Source organism: Phocoena sinus, chromosome 17 (assembly GCF_008692025.1).
Source record: "Phocoena sinus isolate mPhoSin1 chromosome 17, mPhoSin1.pri, whole genome shotgun sequence".
NCBI lineage: Eukaryota > Metazoa > Chordata > Mammalia > Artiodactyla > Phocoenidae > Phocoena > Phocoena sinus.
The window spans coordinates 63495530-63512509 of record NC_045779.1 but is presented as its reverse complement, the minus strand read 5'-3'; the positions used below and the strand labels follow the sequence as shown (position 1 = coordinate 63512509).

At 41.0% G+C, this 16980-nt stretch overlaps 1 protein-coding gene across 1 annotated transcript in view; it reads left to right on the top strand.

Moving 5' to 3' along the window:
- The first annotated feature begins 5937 nt into the window (after nucleotides 1-5937).
- ATAD2 (ATPase family AAA domain containing 2) overlaps nucleotides 5938-16980 on the top strand; it is a 73068-nt gene continuing 62025 nt past the window's right edge. The window contains 1 exon segment of the mRNA XM_032610325.1: nucleotides 5938-6249. Coding sequence (XP_032466216.1) covers nucleotides 6082-6249 — 168 coding nt within the window. The 5' untranslated portion in view covers nucleotides 5938-6081.

Genomic DNA, 16980 nt, shown 5'->3' with positions numbered 1-16980 from the left:
CATTTTTAAAAAATCAGGTTTATCAACATCAGTATAAAAAGCTACATGGATAGACTATTGCTTACTTAACTTTTCCCCTACTGTTGTACATTTAGTTTGTTTTCAGATCCTACTATTATAAATAAAGCTGCAGTCAACATCTTTGTACATAAATCTTGGTCCATGCCTCTAATTATTTATGTTTGGAGGGAGTCCTAGAAGTGGAATTCCTGGGCCAAAGGTTTTAAATATTTTCCAGTTCTCTTGATACATGTTGCTGTACTGCTTTTAAGAAACAAGCGTATACCTCAATATCACATTGTTATTAAAAAACAAAAATATAGGCAAAAAACCTGGCATTCCCATTGTTATTTCTTTATTTTGCACTTATCTGATTACTACTTTCCCGTGTTAAAGGGATAACTTCAACATAAAGCAGTAAATGCTAAGGTAGCAATGTGCTATGTGAGCTCTGGGGCGGGGTGGGCGGGGGAAGCACCTCATCATTGAGAGTGGGGAGTTGGGCTGGGTTGGAGCACAATACTATTATTACTAATCTTACTTAGAATGCAGTGGGAGGGAGGCGATAGTCCCAGGGCCCATGCCTGTGGTATTAGACTGAGGGCTGTGTACCACACCTTACATGGGAAAATTGAGAAATTGAGTATATTCAGGGGAGGCTGAAAAAGAGGGAAAGTCTGAAAACCACATCATAAAATTGTGATGTGTCTTCTTGGCTCACTTCCTGTGCCAACATACCCCCTCTTCTGGTCCTCCATCCTCCAAATCTGATAGGGGTATCTGTCTAACATGGCAGTGTCCATTATAAGAAACCACTGGTAAGGGACCTCTGGTCCAGTGGTTAAGATTCCACACCTCAACTGCCAGGGGCACATGTTTGATCCCTCGTCAGGGAACTCAGATCCTGCATGCTACCAAAACAAAATAAAAAAGGAAACCACTGGTACAATTCCCTTTTCTAACCTGAAGCCTCTATACCAGATAGAGTTCTTGACTGTAAACAACAGAAACAGGGCTTCCCTGGTGGCACAGTGGTTGAGAGTCCGCCTGCTGATGCAGGGGACATGGGTTCGTGCCCCGGTCTGGGAAGATCCCACATGCCGCGGAGCGGCTAGGCCCGTGAGCCATGGCTGCTGAGCCTGCCCGTCCAGAGCCTGTGCTCCGCAAAGGGAGAGGCCACAACAGTGAGAGGCCCGTGTACCACAAAAAAAAAAAAAAAAAAAAAAAAAAAAACAGAAACCATCTCTGGCTAACTTAAACAGGAAGTCAAATTTACTAGAAGAATGGGGATGAGGGAGGCTGGGTAGGACTTGGAGGGGAGGAAGCACAGCCAGGTCACACTGATAAAATGCTCCAACAATCCAAAAATCAGCTGGTGAGAATGCCACCATTAAATGCCCCTGCCTCTGCTGCTGCCACCAAGAATAATCTCTGCCCCTGCATCTTTGGGTCACTTCTTCAAGACGTAATGCATGTCCCAGGTGGGAGCAACCTACTGATTGAGATGAGGTAACATGCCTGAGCCCTAGTTGCCAGATTAACAGGGAAATGAAGTATCCGTCCCTGTTGGATTTCCACTGAAGGAGGTGGGCCCTGCCTAAACCAAACCCACTCAAAGAGAAAATCTCTCAGGTAGGAGAGGTGTCTGTTTAAATTTGGAGTAGCTAAAAAATGGAAAATGTCAACTATGACCCCCACCTCCATGGGATTAATGATTTTCTCCTCTTTCATGTGAAATCAATGAGATTAGCTATCAAATTTAAGTAAGGTCAGATATACCACATTCTTGAAAGAAATCCCTGTTCAAACTGATGTTTACTTTCTATTTTTGTTACTAAACAGAAAGGGACCCACCTATGACCTCATCTCAGATGAGGTAATGAATTATGATTAGCTCTTACTTCAGGCCTCTTTTCTGTCACATGTGAGGTAAGAACACTTGACCCTCTTTAGGAAGTCAGGGAGTATGGGAAAGAACTTCAGTTTCTACTGCCCCTCTTTTCCTACATCAAGACATTCCTGTCGACAATAGCTAAGACTTCAGCAAAAGAAAGAAATGACCTGCCAAAGACCAATTCCAGACCAATTCTATAAGTTCCTAAGGCTGCTGTAACAAATTACCACAAATTGGGTGGCTTAAATCTCACCCCCTCCCGCCACACACACATGCGTGTGCACGCATGCACACACACACACACGCACGCACACACGCACACAGAAATTTATTCTCTCACAGTTCAGGAGGCCAGAAGCCTGAAATCAAGGTGTCAGCAGGGCTGGTTCCTTCTGGAGGTTCTGAGGGAGAATGTTCCATACTTCTCTCCGAGCTTCTAGTGGTTGCTGGCAATCCTTGGTGGTCCTTGGCTTACAGATGCATCACTCCAATTTCTGCCTCCATCTTCACATGACCTTCTTCTCTGTGAGTCTGTGTGTCAGATCTTCCTCTCCTTTCTCTTATGACACCAGACTTGGATTTAGGGTCCACCGTATATCCAGGATGATATCATTTCAAGATCCTAATTACATCTGCAAAGGCCCTATTTCAAATTAGGTCATGTTTACAGACGCCAGAGTTTAGGACTTGGATGTATCCTGTTGGGGTACACAGATCAACCCACTACATCAACTAAAGGCTGAAGCAAGTATGGTAATTCTTAATGCTGTTGGAGAGAGAGTAAAGGAACAAAGAAAACCGTTTGGCTGGCTCCATCTCTTGGTGTTCTGAAATTTCTATTTCTTTGCTTATTTAAAAAAAACTATATGGGAACATATGTATATGTGTAACTGATTCACTTTGTTATAAAGCAGAAACTAACACACCATTGTACAGCAATTATACTCCAATAAAGATGTTTAAAAAAAAAGATATTATATTTCTAACACCCTAAAAAAAAAAACCTAAAAACTAAAATGATAGCTATAACTTCTGTGGAGGTCAATTTGGTAATATATAACAAAATCACAAATGTATATGCCTTTTGGGTGGAAGTTCTTTCCATAAATGTTTATCGATGTATAATGCATAATGGTAGACTATGTTACTTTATTTTATTTTTATTTTTTTTTGCAGTACGCGGGCCTCTCACTGTTGTGGCCTCTCCTTTTGCAGAGCACAGGCTCCGGATGCGCAGGCTCAGCGGCCATGGCTCACGGGCCCAGCTGCTCCGCGGCATGTGGGATCTTCCCGGACTGGGGCACGAACCCGTGTCCCCTGCATCGGCAGGCGGACTCTCAACCACTGCACCACCAGGGAAGCCCACTATGCTACTTTAAATATTGTTCTTTCTGCTTTCATTTATATTGGGTAAACAATCTTTTTATATATATATTTAAATTTTATTTTATTTTTTTATATAGCAGGTTCTTATTATTTATCAATTTTATACATATTGGTGCATATATGTCAGTCCCAATCTCCCAGTTCATCCCACCACTACCATCCCCCTAAACAATCATCTTAAAGCTTTCTTTTCCCTATTGTAAAAGTAATACATATTCAATGCAAAAAAAAATCAGAAAACTTGAGAAAAGTACAGAGAAACTACACAACAACCATACTATTACCATCCAGAAATTAACCATTTACATTTTGTTGTAGTTTCTTTGGGGGTTTTTCCAATGCAAGTATACTTTTTTTTTTAATTTTATTTTATTTATTTTTTTATACAGCAGGTTCTTATTAGTTATCAGTTTTATACATATTGGTGCATATATGTCAGTCCCAATCTCCCAATTCATTCCACCACCACCATCCCCCTAAACAATCATCTTAAAGCTTTCTTTTCCCTATTGTAAAAGTAATACATATTTAGTGCAAAAAAAAAAACAGAAAAATTGAGAAAAGTACAGAGAAACTACACAACAACCATACTATTACCATCTATAAATTAAACATTTTGTTGTAGTTTCTTTGGGGGTTTTTCCAATGCAAGTATACACATATACTTTTTTAAAACAAAGATGTAACTGTATGGTATCTATTTCTTTGTACATTCTTAACAAGTTACAATGCACTGTGCACAACTTTCTATATACTTAAATTAACACAGAGTTGCATCATAATTTTTAATGACTATTCTTCTTAAGGTCCCACTGAGGGACATTCAAGTTGTTTTCAGCTTTTTGACATTATAAATAATGCTGTGGTAAATATAATTTTTTAAAACTCTTAAAAGGCCAAATTTTAAGTGCTGAATATATAGTAACTTCTGTATCTTAAATGTGCATGGAAAGGAATTTCTGATATTCTCTCCAAACTTGCTTTAGCCAGAGCCTTCTCTAAGTTAGGTACAGCTCCATCTTGCCATTAGCTCGAGCAAACAAACAAGCAACCAAATATTGGAGTCATCTTTGACTCTTCTCTTTCTCTCATGCCTAAATCCAATTAATTAGTAAATTTATGTGCTCTTTCTTCCAAAAATACCTAGTATTTGACCATTTCTCATTACCTCCACAGCTCTCATACTGGTCTGTGTCACGTCATTGCTTGCCTGGATAATTGTAGTGGCCTCCTAACTAGAGTTGCCAGATTTAGCAAATAAAAATACAGGACAACCAGTTAAAGTTGAATTTCAGATTAACAACAATTTTTTTAAGCATAAGTTTGTCCCCAATATTACATTCTCCATGCAGCAGCCAGACGGATTCTTTCAAAAAGTCAGAATAAGTCACTCCTCTGTTCAAAACCCTGTGATGTCTTTTCATCTCATAATAAAAAGCAAAAGCCTGAAAGCTGAGGCCTTGCAGGATCGGCTCCTAGCAGCTTTTTCCTCTTTGATCTCGTCGGCCCACTGTCCTCTCCTTCCCTCTGCTTGCATCTCTCTTCTCCCAGATATACCTAACCTCCTTTAGGTCTTTGTTTACACTTCGTGAGACCTTCCCTAATCGCCGTTTAAAATTGCACGCTTCCCTTCACCTTCCCTACTCTATATTTCTCTGTTAACACTTACTACCTTTTAACAAACGTATCATTTAGTTTGTTGTCTTTCTCCTTTTACCAGAATTAAGTTCCCTGAGGCATTTTTGCTCTCTTTGTTCACAGCTGCATCCCCAGTGCTTAGAATACTGCCTGGCACATAACTGATGCTCAATCATGTCGAATTAAGGAAATGTAGTTATCCAAATCAATAAATAGCTTTTGTTTGTTTCAGTAGGGCTCCTCTCACATGCTGATCATTCAGCATGTTGCTATCTCTTTCAAAGTGGTCACGTTAACTGTTTTAATTTTTTAGAGAAGCCATCTTCTGTAATTCTGTAATGTTGGCAAACATTTATGTGCAGACACGGTTCTAAGGTATAATAAAATCTTAGAACCTCAGGTATTGTAATTAGAGTTAATACACAGATTAGGAAATTAAGACCCGGCGAGGTGAATCATTTGCTCAAGATCGCGGGATCTGTTGGCGCTGGGTACAGAACCTGCGCTTTAACTATAATACTCTGCCCGCTCTCTTTTACCTCTCTTTTTCTTAACTTGTTTGGGTTAAGCTCTTAAGAATCAAAGTCAAGACCTGTCAAAAGCCAAGCGCTTTCTCCCAGTCCAGTTAAGGACTCTGCAATTCGCATTTGAATCCCGCGTGGCGGGAAGCCGAAGGCAGGTGTCGGGAGCGGCGGGGAGGAGCCGCTAGGCCCCGCCAGCCAATCACAGCGGCCGGGAGCCTCCCTTCCCCCTACGGCGTCCAAGCGCCAAAATTCCAAACGGGACGCGCGCCACTACCTGCCGTCTCCCTCCGCCGAGCTCTGCGAGCCGGCACTATCTAAGAAAAAGGAGAGAGTGGTCTCACGTCACTGTCCGCTCGGGTCCTCTACCCTGTCGGTGTGGATTCTCCTCAAGTTCGGCCCAAAGTCCTTTGCTCTACAGATGGGAGGGAAGTTTCGAGCCCGCCGTGATAGGGTGGCGACGTGGGAGGGACAGGCGGCGGAGGGATTCCGGGCTCGCGCCCTGCGGCCGTCGGCGCGGAGCTTGTGGCGCCAGAATTCGGAGCGCGGAAGAGCCTGAGCGGCTGTCGCCTGGCATCGGGTTCGTCTCCCGCCGCCGGGTTCGTCTCCCGCCGCGGACGCCCGGGCGAGGAAGGACAGAAGATGGTGGTCCTCCGCAGCAGCCTAGAGCTGCACAGCCACCCCGCCGCCTCGGCCACGGACTCTCTGGACCTGTCCAGCGAGTTCCTGAGCCTGGAGCAGATCGGCCGGAGGCGGCTTCGCTCGGCCGGCGCCGCTGAGCAGTCCGCCGTCACCGTGGCCACCGCGGGCGTGAGTACCGGCCTGGAGCGGGTCCCTCGGGGCCGGGCCTGGGGACTGCCGGCGGCCCTTTGCCCGGTGGGGCCCAGGATGGTGGGGTGGGTGGGTGGGCGGGCGGTCCGGGTGACAGTTGGCTGGGGGTGGAGGCAGGAGAGGGAGGTAGGTTGGGAGGAGTATTGTCGAGGACAAGTAAAATGGAAGGCTTCTCAAGATCCGAGCCCCGGAGGGGTGTGGGTCGGGTGGAGAGATGGACTGACTGCGGGAGGGTGAGCGGTGCGTTACCACCCACTTTTACTCGAGAGGAAACCGGAGCCCTCCGCAGCTGAAGTGCAGCTGGAGGCCGAATCTCGGTTTGGGGCTGCCCCGCCCCCGACCTCACACACCTCCCTGTCCAGTCGCCCGGGCTCCCGCCCTAGGTTTGCAGCGATCGCGAGCCACACGCATTTACTGAGCGCTTCCTGTATGCATAACAAGTGTTTAAGGGGCCGCGGGGGATAGGAAGGTTGTAAGTCAGGTTCCCTGACCTTCATTTACGATCTAGAGGGGTTCGGTAACCAGAACGCAGTGAATAATACCAGGTTGCATAATGTAGAGAGATGGAGAGCAACGTTTCATGTACGTCTTCTTCACTTAAGCCTCATAACAGCTCCATGAGAATGGATAGTTACGATATGGCTCTTACAGAGGAAAAAACAGACTCAAGAAGCTAACCAGTAAGTGGTAGATCGAAAATTGGAACTTGGATTCTCTGCCGCCACCACCTTTCTCTTTCTGTTATTTCATGCTACGGTTATAAGCAAGGTCTGTAGGTTTCCAAGAAGGTGCAGCAGTATACTAAGGTCTTCCGGAAAAAAGCTTCTCCTCCCTCCCCTCCCCACCCCAGCTGCCGAAAGAGACACAGGTGGAGGAGACAGCGCTAACAAAGGGTTAGAGAAATTGAGGAAGCAACGTTAGTAAAGTTAAGGCAGCAGGAAGTAGTCTAGTTCTGTTGAAGGGAGAGTAGTCATGGGGGTGGGAAAACTAGGACCAGAGAGAGGGTTAGAACTGGGAAGTCAGAATGAGAGGCCAAGGGGAGGTAACCTGTGGTGGGAGAGAGGGACAAACCACAGGTAAGAGAGAGATCCCGATAGGAAATTAGTGGTATCTTTTGTAGAGGCCCTATACGAGTTGTTCCTCTACTGAGGGGAATGAAATGGTCCAGTCAGTCTCTGAAATTGTGATTCTGAATTGAAAAAACAATTTCCTGACTTTTAGGATCTGTCTCTCAATCACAGGCAGAAGTTGTTAAGAGATCTGGGGCGGCTGGACACTTCTTCAATAAACTCAGTCACTCGACTCATTAACCTATGTTCAGAAACAGCTAATTATTTCAGTAAATATTTGAGTGTTTATTATCTTCAGGACAAAGCTAGTTCCTGGGACTGTAATGATGTATTGAATACTGGTTAAGAAACATAGGTTAGGTACTTAAAACGACTGTTACTTCTTCCTGTGATAAGCCATAATGGAAAAGAATATGAAAAAGAATGTGTGTGTGTGTGTGTGTGTGTGTGTGTGTGTGTGTGTATATATATATATGTATGTATAACTGAGTCACTTTGCTGTACAGCAGTAATTAATATTGTAAATCAACTATACTTCAATAAAAAATTAATTTAAAAAAACAACTGTTAGTTATGAATATCAGTTTACCAATATCAGCAGGTTTCTCTGCTTAAAAGGGGGTGATACCCACCACAAGGGTAGTGAGAATTAAATGTGATCAGGCATGTAAGGAGGTTACCTGAACACTTGGCTGATAGTTAGGACTCAGTCATTGTCAGCTGTTGAGACCACAGTCGATTTTAATGGCCACTCCATCTTTTAAGTTCCTAAGGCTAAAAACCTTAGAATCATCCTTAACTCTTCTCTCTGTTCATATTAGCAGATTCTGTTGGCTTTACTTTCAGAATTTTTTCAGAATCCGTCCACGTCTTAGCTGCTCCATTGTTGCCATGCTGGTTCAAGCCATCATCTTTTGCCTGGATTATTAATATAGTGTTTTGGGTTTTTTGTGTGTGTTTTGGTTTGTTTTGGTTTTGTTTGTTTTGATCTAGCACTGTGGCTTGTGGGATCTTAGTTTCCCGACCAGGGATTGAACCCGGGCCCTGACAGTGAAAGCTCCGAGTCCTAACCACTGGACCGCCAGGGAATTCCCATGGATTATTAAAATAAACTCTTGACTAGCCTCCCTGTTTACCACCCTTATATGTAATGCCCTCCTCCCTTGAAAGTCAGTTCGCAGTATAGCTTACAGAGTGATCTTGTAAAAAGTCAAAACAGTTGATCACTCCTCTGCTCAAAAATCCCTATCTAAGAGTAAAAGTTTAAAAGTTGAGAAGCAGCCCTATACCTCCTTGCCTCCTTCCCTTTATGATGACATCCTCTTCCATTCTCCCTTTTGCGAAACCCAGTCTGTTCTACCCTCTCTGGCCTAGCTGCTTCTTGAATCCCAGGGCCTTTGCAGTTGCTCTGCTTTCTGTTGGGAATACTCTTTCCCTGGATATCTGCATGAGCTATTCCTTTACCTTTTACATTTTTTTTAATTAAAAAATAAAAAAAGCCTCAGAACTCGTAGTGCTTAACGTGTTCCAAGAATTTTACAAACATTAACTCAATCATCATAACCTTATAAGGTAGGTGCGATTATCTTTGTTTTGCAGGTAAGAGGACTGAGGCACAGAGACTTAAATAAGTTGCTCAATTCACCTTTATAGTAAGCAATAGAGCTGCGAGTCCTACCTAGGAGAACCTATGAAACAGTCTCTTTCAGGTGTTTGCTAAAATTTTACCTTTTCAATGATGCTTATCCTAACCATACTATTTAACATTGCAAACCACTCATTGACAGGCCCCTTTGCTCTGTTTTATGGTCCCTAGCACTTACCACCTTCTAAATATCCTATAACTTCCTACTTCTAAAATATTTTTATCTCTCCCCAAATCAGAATGTAACTCCATAGGGGTTTGGATTTTGACCTTTTGTTCAGCTGTTATTCCTAGCACCTAGAGCATAGTAGGTGCATAATAAATATTTTGTTGTTTGTCTTGCTGTATCAGTGGTATGTGGTGGTTGAGCAATTAGCACTCACCTGGTTGTTGTAGGGTTGAAAAGATTCTTTTCCAGACTAGGGTTTCCAGTAGGGATTATATCTTTTTGAGACATAGTACTCCTTTCTCAAATCCTCCGTGGAACAAATTGTAATCAGGGTGTTATTTAGTGAGCGTGGGATTGGGTCTTCAGGGGTAATGTATTCATGCTGACAAAGTCCACCAATACCAAAAATGAAACATACCTTTGTGATTGGAATATTTCCTAATTAGGGTTCTTTACATTCAATACATTTGATTTGATTATAGCTTGCTTTTTTACATCAATCATGCATTTCAGAAACTTAACTCCTTGATCCACCCTCATTGTATTTGGGTATTTCCTTGTCTCATTCACACATTTATTGACAGCATTTCTTAGAGTAGGTTCCTTTTAAAGATGGTTGGATTTATTCATATTAATTCATTAACTTGCATTTTTCTTCATCTAATCTTGGAGGCTGACCTTCAAGTTCTGAAGATACCTACAGTTACCTATTTATTAACCACATTTTCACATTTTACTTTTTTTTTTTTTTTTTTAAGTTTTTGGGTACACTGCATGGCATGTGGGATCTTAGTTCCCTGACCAGGGATCGAACCCTCACCCCTTGATGTGGAAGTGCAGAGTTTTAACCGCTGGACAGCTGGGGAAATTTCAACCACATTTTACTTTTACATTTTGAATATGATCTCACTCAACTGCGCTTAAGGGTTTGTTTTCCCCCTGACTTGTATGGGTTCCCTGAAAATATTTTATTGTTGTTTTAAATCTGTTTCTTTGGTTTTTAAGCTTTTATTTTCTTCCTATTTATAAGTTTGGATGCCCCTTTCCTCCAGAGTCAGGCTAGCCATTGCCTATTTCTGTGCTTTCACAGGTCTGAGGCTCTTTGATTCATTAAATTTAGGGTTGTTTCTCATGCTGAAGAGATAGTTAAGGATGGGTAGTAGGGGTTTTCTTGGTGATGATTGTACGTTACTTTTGGGTTGTGTTTATGTACGTTTTTATTCTTCGGTATGTTTTTAGGTAAAATGAAACACTGTAGTATGTAGAAGGTACTGTTTTTGGTTGTTTTTTTTTCAATTGTATGTTTATTTGCCCTGGAAAAATATCCCAAACTCGACACTGATATGTACAGCCTATGGGAGATACTTTAAAACTTGAAGCATATCACAACACAAAAATGACAAGTGTACAGTTCAGTGAAGTATGTCAAAGCATGGAGAGGGATATTTTGACAAGTGGCGATGACTGTTGCTCCCTGGAGTGGGCTGCTCTGCATTTGAGAGAGTGTACTTGTTTTGTGACAATAATAGTCCATTATTGTCCATTTTTGTTAGTTTGTGTTGTGCTGGTTCTTGATTTTAGGCTTAGAAGTTGCAACTTTTAGAACAGAGATCTGATGAGATAGTGTTTAGGATGGATTATAGTCAACAAATCTGGAGTTTGGAAGACCAGTTAAAAGATTATAATATTGATAGCTACCATTTACATAGCACTTGCTGTGTTACAGGCAAGGTACCTAATACGCACACACATATTTCCCCTGTAAAGTAACTATTATTATTTTGTTTGTTTTCCCGAAATTATTATTTTTAAATTTTTATAAATTTATTTATTTATATTTTTAATTTTGGCTGCATTGGGTCTTCATTGCTGTGCACGGGCTTCTCATTACAGTGGCTTCTCTTGTTACAGAGCACAGGCTCTAGGCGCGCGGGCTTCAGTAGTTGTGGCGCACGGGCTTAGTTGCTCCATGGCATGTGGGATCTTCCTGGACCAGGGCTCGAATCTGTGTCCCCTGCATTGGCAGGCAGATTCTTAACCACTGTGCCACCAAGAAAGTCCCTATTTTTAAATTGAAGTATAGTAACTTAAAAATTTACAAATAAAGTATTATTATACTCATTACAGATATGGAAACTAAGGTCTCTATGTAACTTGGAGAAGATTATACAGTTCAATCGTAGGCAGTCTGTCTTTAAAAGGTTGGGCTCTTAATTAGTACATTATTATCACAACAGACCAAAGGAGAGAAAACCAGAGCCTAAATTAAGGTGGTATTAAGAGGCACGGAGAGAAAAAGTCCAAAAGTACTGCAAGGGGTCTGAGAGTTGTTCAGATAGAGGCAGCAAAGGCAGTGTTGTTTCCAGCTGAAGAGGTAAGCTGTACATCTTTGGGACTATGACGCCAGAGTTCGGTGAGAGGTAAGGACTATTTTTCTTTGTGAGTCACCTATATAGAGTTGAGAGTTGAATCCTTGAAGGTGCATAGCAAAACACAAGAATATTTAAGATCTGGAGCAATGGCTTTATTTTAAGGGTGGGAAGAGGATGAATTAGGTTTAAAAAAAGAAAGTATCATGGGCTTCCCTGGTAGCGCAGTGGTTGAGAGTCCGCCTGCCGATGCAGGGGATGCAGGTTCGTGCCCGGTCTGGGAGGATCCCACATGCTGCGGAGCGGCTGGGCCCGTGAGCCATGGCCGCTGAGCCTGTGCGTCTGGAGCCTGTGCTCCGCAACAGGAGAGGCCACAACAGTGAGAGGCCCGCATACCGCAAAAAAAAAAAAAAAATGTATCATGTAAACAAAGGATCAAAGCAAACAACAGAGTGATCATAGAAGTGAATGAGGTAGAGAAGGCCATTGGATTTAGCTGTTTGGAGATTTAGATCTACTGGAAGAGCTGTATGGTTAGAAAGCAAATTGCTGGAACTTGTGGAGTAGATCCATTATGAGTAATTGACCACACCAGTGTCTAAATATGAAGCTAACGAGGGCTGTCACAACTATGTAATGTAGGTATAATGTGTATACCATTGTACATTAGAATACACTGCTTTTTAGGCTTTCAAGAAGCCCCAAGTCTGGATGAATACGTTTCATGTCAGTAATATAACTGTGATCTTAAAAATCCTGTTTAAATTTCATTTGTTGAATTGATAACTTGAATTAACTCAACCAATATGACTCCCATACATATTTTTTATTAATTTAAAGCTTTACTAAGCTTGATCTTTTGTGGAAAAATAACATCAGAATATTTCTGTTTCTCAATTGTGTCCACTTTGAGGAAAAACTTTTCTTATTGTTGCATGCTCCCTGTTCTAACTTACTGATTCTGCAAGATTATAACAGACTTAAAATCTAATGAACTGTATTTTTTCTCCTTTTAAACTTCACTTTTAAGAACAATCAGTGCTCTCAATATTAAAGTGGATTTTAGCGAAAGAATAAATGAGGACACTACATCACTAGGTTTAGTTTTCAGACTAAGTATGTTTTCTTTGTTTTTCACTTCTTAGGAAAATTTTTTCTGGTAATACATGTTGCAAAAATGTAAAAAATAGATAGTGAAAGTACCCATTTCTATCATCCATTGTTAATTACTGTTACTAGTTGATGTTTAACTTACCTCTTGAGAATTATTTTGATTAGCTGTATTAAAATGTGACTTTGGGGCTTCCCTGGTGGCTCAGTGGTTGAGAGTCCGCCTGCCGATGCAGGGGACACGGGTTCATGCCCCGGTTCAGGAAGATCCCACATGCCACGGAGCGGCTGGGCCCGTGAGCCATGGCCGCTGGGCCTGTGCGTCTGGAGCCTGTGCTCCGCAACGGGAGAGGCCAAAACAGTGAGAGGCCCACGTACCGCAAAAAAAAAAAAAAAAAATGTGACTTTGATTTAACAACTGTGCTAGTTTCCTTAGGAAATCAGATGTTCAAAAGATAATTCAGGGCTTCCCTGGTGGTGCAGTGGTTGGGAGTCCACCTGCTGATGCAGGGGACATAGGGTCGTGCCCCAGTCTGGGAAGATCCCACATGTCGTGGAGCGGCTGGGCCCGTGAGCCATGGCTGCTGAGCCTGCGCGTCCGGAGCCTGTGCTCCACAACGGGAGAGGCCACAACAGTGAGAGGCCCACGTACCGAAAAAAAAAAAAAAAAAGATAATTCTTCTAGAGGTATTTATAACACAAAAAATTGCAGATTACCTATACATGATACATTAAGCAGTTTGTTAAATTTATGTAATGGCTGAAATACTATTCATTCATGTAAAAAGAGTTTTAGAATAGATTTTATGACATGGGAAAATGGTTGTATTACTAGAAAAAAGTAACAAAGAATAAATAATATTATCGCAATTTTAAAATTGTGTGAATGTGTTTGCAAAGGAAAAGAATGGTTTATGCACCAAAAGGTTAACTGTGGTTATCTGTGGGTAGCTTGGAATTAAGGGTGACAGTTTCATCTTTGTACATTTCTTCATTTTTCTGATTATAATGGGCACGTATTGCTTTTATTTTTATATTGCTTTTATAAAAACCATTTTTGAAAGTTATATTTTTAAATTCCCCAGTATGCGCCTTTATATAGGTGACTCCCAAAAAACCTGTTTTGTTTTTTTCTCCATGCTGTTAAGGAGAGCCTTTCTTGATGCTTAGTGCTTATTTAGGGACGATGAAGTAAGCCACTCACTATGCAAATCAAAGATTCACTTATAAGATTAAATCTTCTAAGTTTCTCAAGGAATCTTTTTCCCAGTATTTAGCAACTCCCTCCTTTCTTTTTTCCTATGGAAACAAACTTTTTTTTTTTATCCCCAGGAATATAGTGACATTTACTTCCTTTTTTTTATTGTAATAACATATAGATAACATAAAATTATCATTTTAACCATTTTTAAGTGTATACTTTTGTAATATTAAGTACATTCATTGTTCTGCAACCATCACCACCCTCTGCGTGCAGAATTTTTCATCTTGCAAAACTGAAACTCTGTACCTATCAAACACTAACTCCCCTGGGAATCCCTGGCAGTCCAGTGGTTAGGACTCAGCCCTTTCACTGCCGCAGCCCAGGTTCAATCCCTAGTCGGGAAACAGATCCCGCCAAAAAAAACCCAGCATCACACACACACACACACACACACACACACACACACACACCATTTTCCCTCTTCCCAGCCCCTGGCAAGGAGCTTCATAAAAGGAACCTTACTTCTGTGACTGACTTATTTCACTTAGCATAATGTATTCAAGGTTCATTCATGTTATTTCAGTGTGTTTAAAATTTCCTTTATTTTTAAGACGGAATAATATTTCACTGTATGTACTATATATATGTATATATATATATATTTTTTTAATCCGTTCATTTGTTGATGAACACTGGGATTGCTTCCACCTTTTGGCTGTTGTGAATATGCTGCTATAAACATGAGCGTTCAAGTATCTCTTCAGGTCCCTGCTTTCACTTCTTTTGAGTATATACCCAGAAGCAACATTGCTGGATCATATGGTAATTCTATGTTGAATTTTTTGCCATATCATTTTCCACAGTGTACACAGGGGTTCTAGTTTCTTCACATCCTTGCCAATACTTATATTCTTTTTTCTTTTTTTGTTTTTGATAATAGCCATCCTAATGAGTGTGAAGTGGTATCTCATTGGGTTTGATTTGCATTTCCTTATGACTACTTATGCTGAGCATCTTTTCATGTGTATTGACCATTTGTGTATATTCTTCAGAGGAATGTCTATTTAAATATTTTGCCCATTTTTATCTTTTTTTGTTGGTGGTGTTAAAAGTATAGGAGTTCTTTATATATTGTGGATATCAGTCCTTTGTCATTGTCAGATTCATGATTTGCAAATATGTTCTCCTGTTCCATGAGTTTCCATTTCACTCTACTGATAATGTCCTTTGTACAAAAGTTCTTTAATTTTGATGAAGTTCAACCGATCTGTTTTTTCTTTTGTTATCTGTGCTTTTGGTGTCCTAAGAAATCATTGCCAAATCCAATGTCATGAAAGTTTTCCCCTGCATTTCCAAATTTTTGAGCTCTATAATCTCTTTCACATTTTTTAAAAAGACTTTATTGAATTTGCTACAATATTGCTTGTTTTATGTTTTGGTTTTTTGGCCCTGAGGCATGTAGGATCTTAACTTCCTGACCAGGGATCTAACCCGCACCCCCTGCATTGGAAGGTGAAGTCTTAACCACTGGACCGCCAGGGAAGTACCAGCTTTTACATTTTTAAGCTGACCTTAGATGTAAGGTCTCCCCCGCCCCCCACATAGGTTTAAGTAGTTACAAAGGGATCATTTCTGTCATTTTTTAAGGTTGACATTAAAAAATAAAACTATTACATCACATTTTTATAAGTATACACTGGAATGTAAAAATTATAGTTATTTGATACCTGTCTTGAAACATTAAAAATTAATAAATGGGGCTTCCCTGGTGGCGCAGTGGTTGAGAGTCCGCCTGCCGATGCAGGGGACACGGGTTCGTGCCCCAGTCCGGGAAGATCCCACATGCCGCGGAGCGACTGGTCCCATGAGCCATGTCCGCTGAGCCTGCGCGTCCGGGGCCTGTGCTCCACAACGGGAGAGGCCACAACAGTGAGAGGCCTGCGTACCGCAAAAAAAAAAATTAATACATGAACGAGTTCTCTTAGTAGTCAGAAATTTTACCTTCTTTTTTTTCCCTCTTTTAATTTGTATTTTCAATCCACTTAACCCACAGCATTTTATCTTGATATATTTTCATGCTTGAAAGTCAGTTATTAATTATCCTTTCATACTTATAAAACAAAAGTTGGATTTTTTCCACTTTTCCGTGATGACAGAGCTCCAAGAAATAAAATTTTTGTGTATTGAATTATCATTATTAACATTCAATTGATCAAAACAACAAAAAAGTATCTATTTTGATTAAAAATGATTAAACATAGGAAGTAATCTTTTATTAGGATTTCATGGGGTTTAAGTCTCCCTGCCCACCCAGTTAGTTTAAGTATCTGTAGATGAATCTCTTTTTTTGTTTTTTTGTTTTTTGATTTTTGTTTTACATCTTTATTGGAGTATAATTGCTTTACAATGGTGTGTTAGTTTCTGCTTTATAACAAAGTGGATTAGTTATACATAAACATATGTTCCCATATCTCTTCCCTCGAGTCTCCCTCCCTCCCACCCTCCCTATCCCACCTCTCCAGGCGGTCACAAAGCACCAAGCTGATCTCCCTGTGCTATGCGGCTGCTTCCCACTAGCTATCTACCTTACGTTTGGTAGTGTATATATGTCCATGCCTCTCTCTCGCTTTGTCACAGCTTACCCTTCCCCCTCCCCTGTGGATAAATCTTATTTATTGCTGAAGAGTGTTTTGTCATTAGTTTCATTGTTTTTATAAAGGTAAGCACTGAGAAACATTGTTCATATAAACAAGTAGATAGTAATGAAGGGAATTATATTGCAGTGCCACTCAGTTTTTCTGGCTTATAAGCAGAAAATCACTTGCCAAACATTTTTAATGGTCTCTTAGCTTGATTAGGTCTCCTTTCAATTTTGTTAAAAGCGGAAGAATTGGAAACCACCTAACAAAGGAAAGGATTTGTTGCCTAGCTTAGTCATTCATTCACTTAACACCTACATTAGTGTTTTTCTTTGGCTTTAGGAAGGTTTTTAATGCCTTGAAGCAGCCCACAATAGTAAGATTCAGAATGAGTGAGAGTTATGACTTTCTTTTGTAAATGGGAGAAAGGTAAATGAAAGAGGATGCCTTGTGTTAAGATGCCTTCTTAGATCCGTTTTTTTTTTGGTTTTTGTGGGGGTTTTT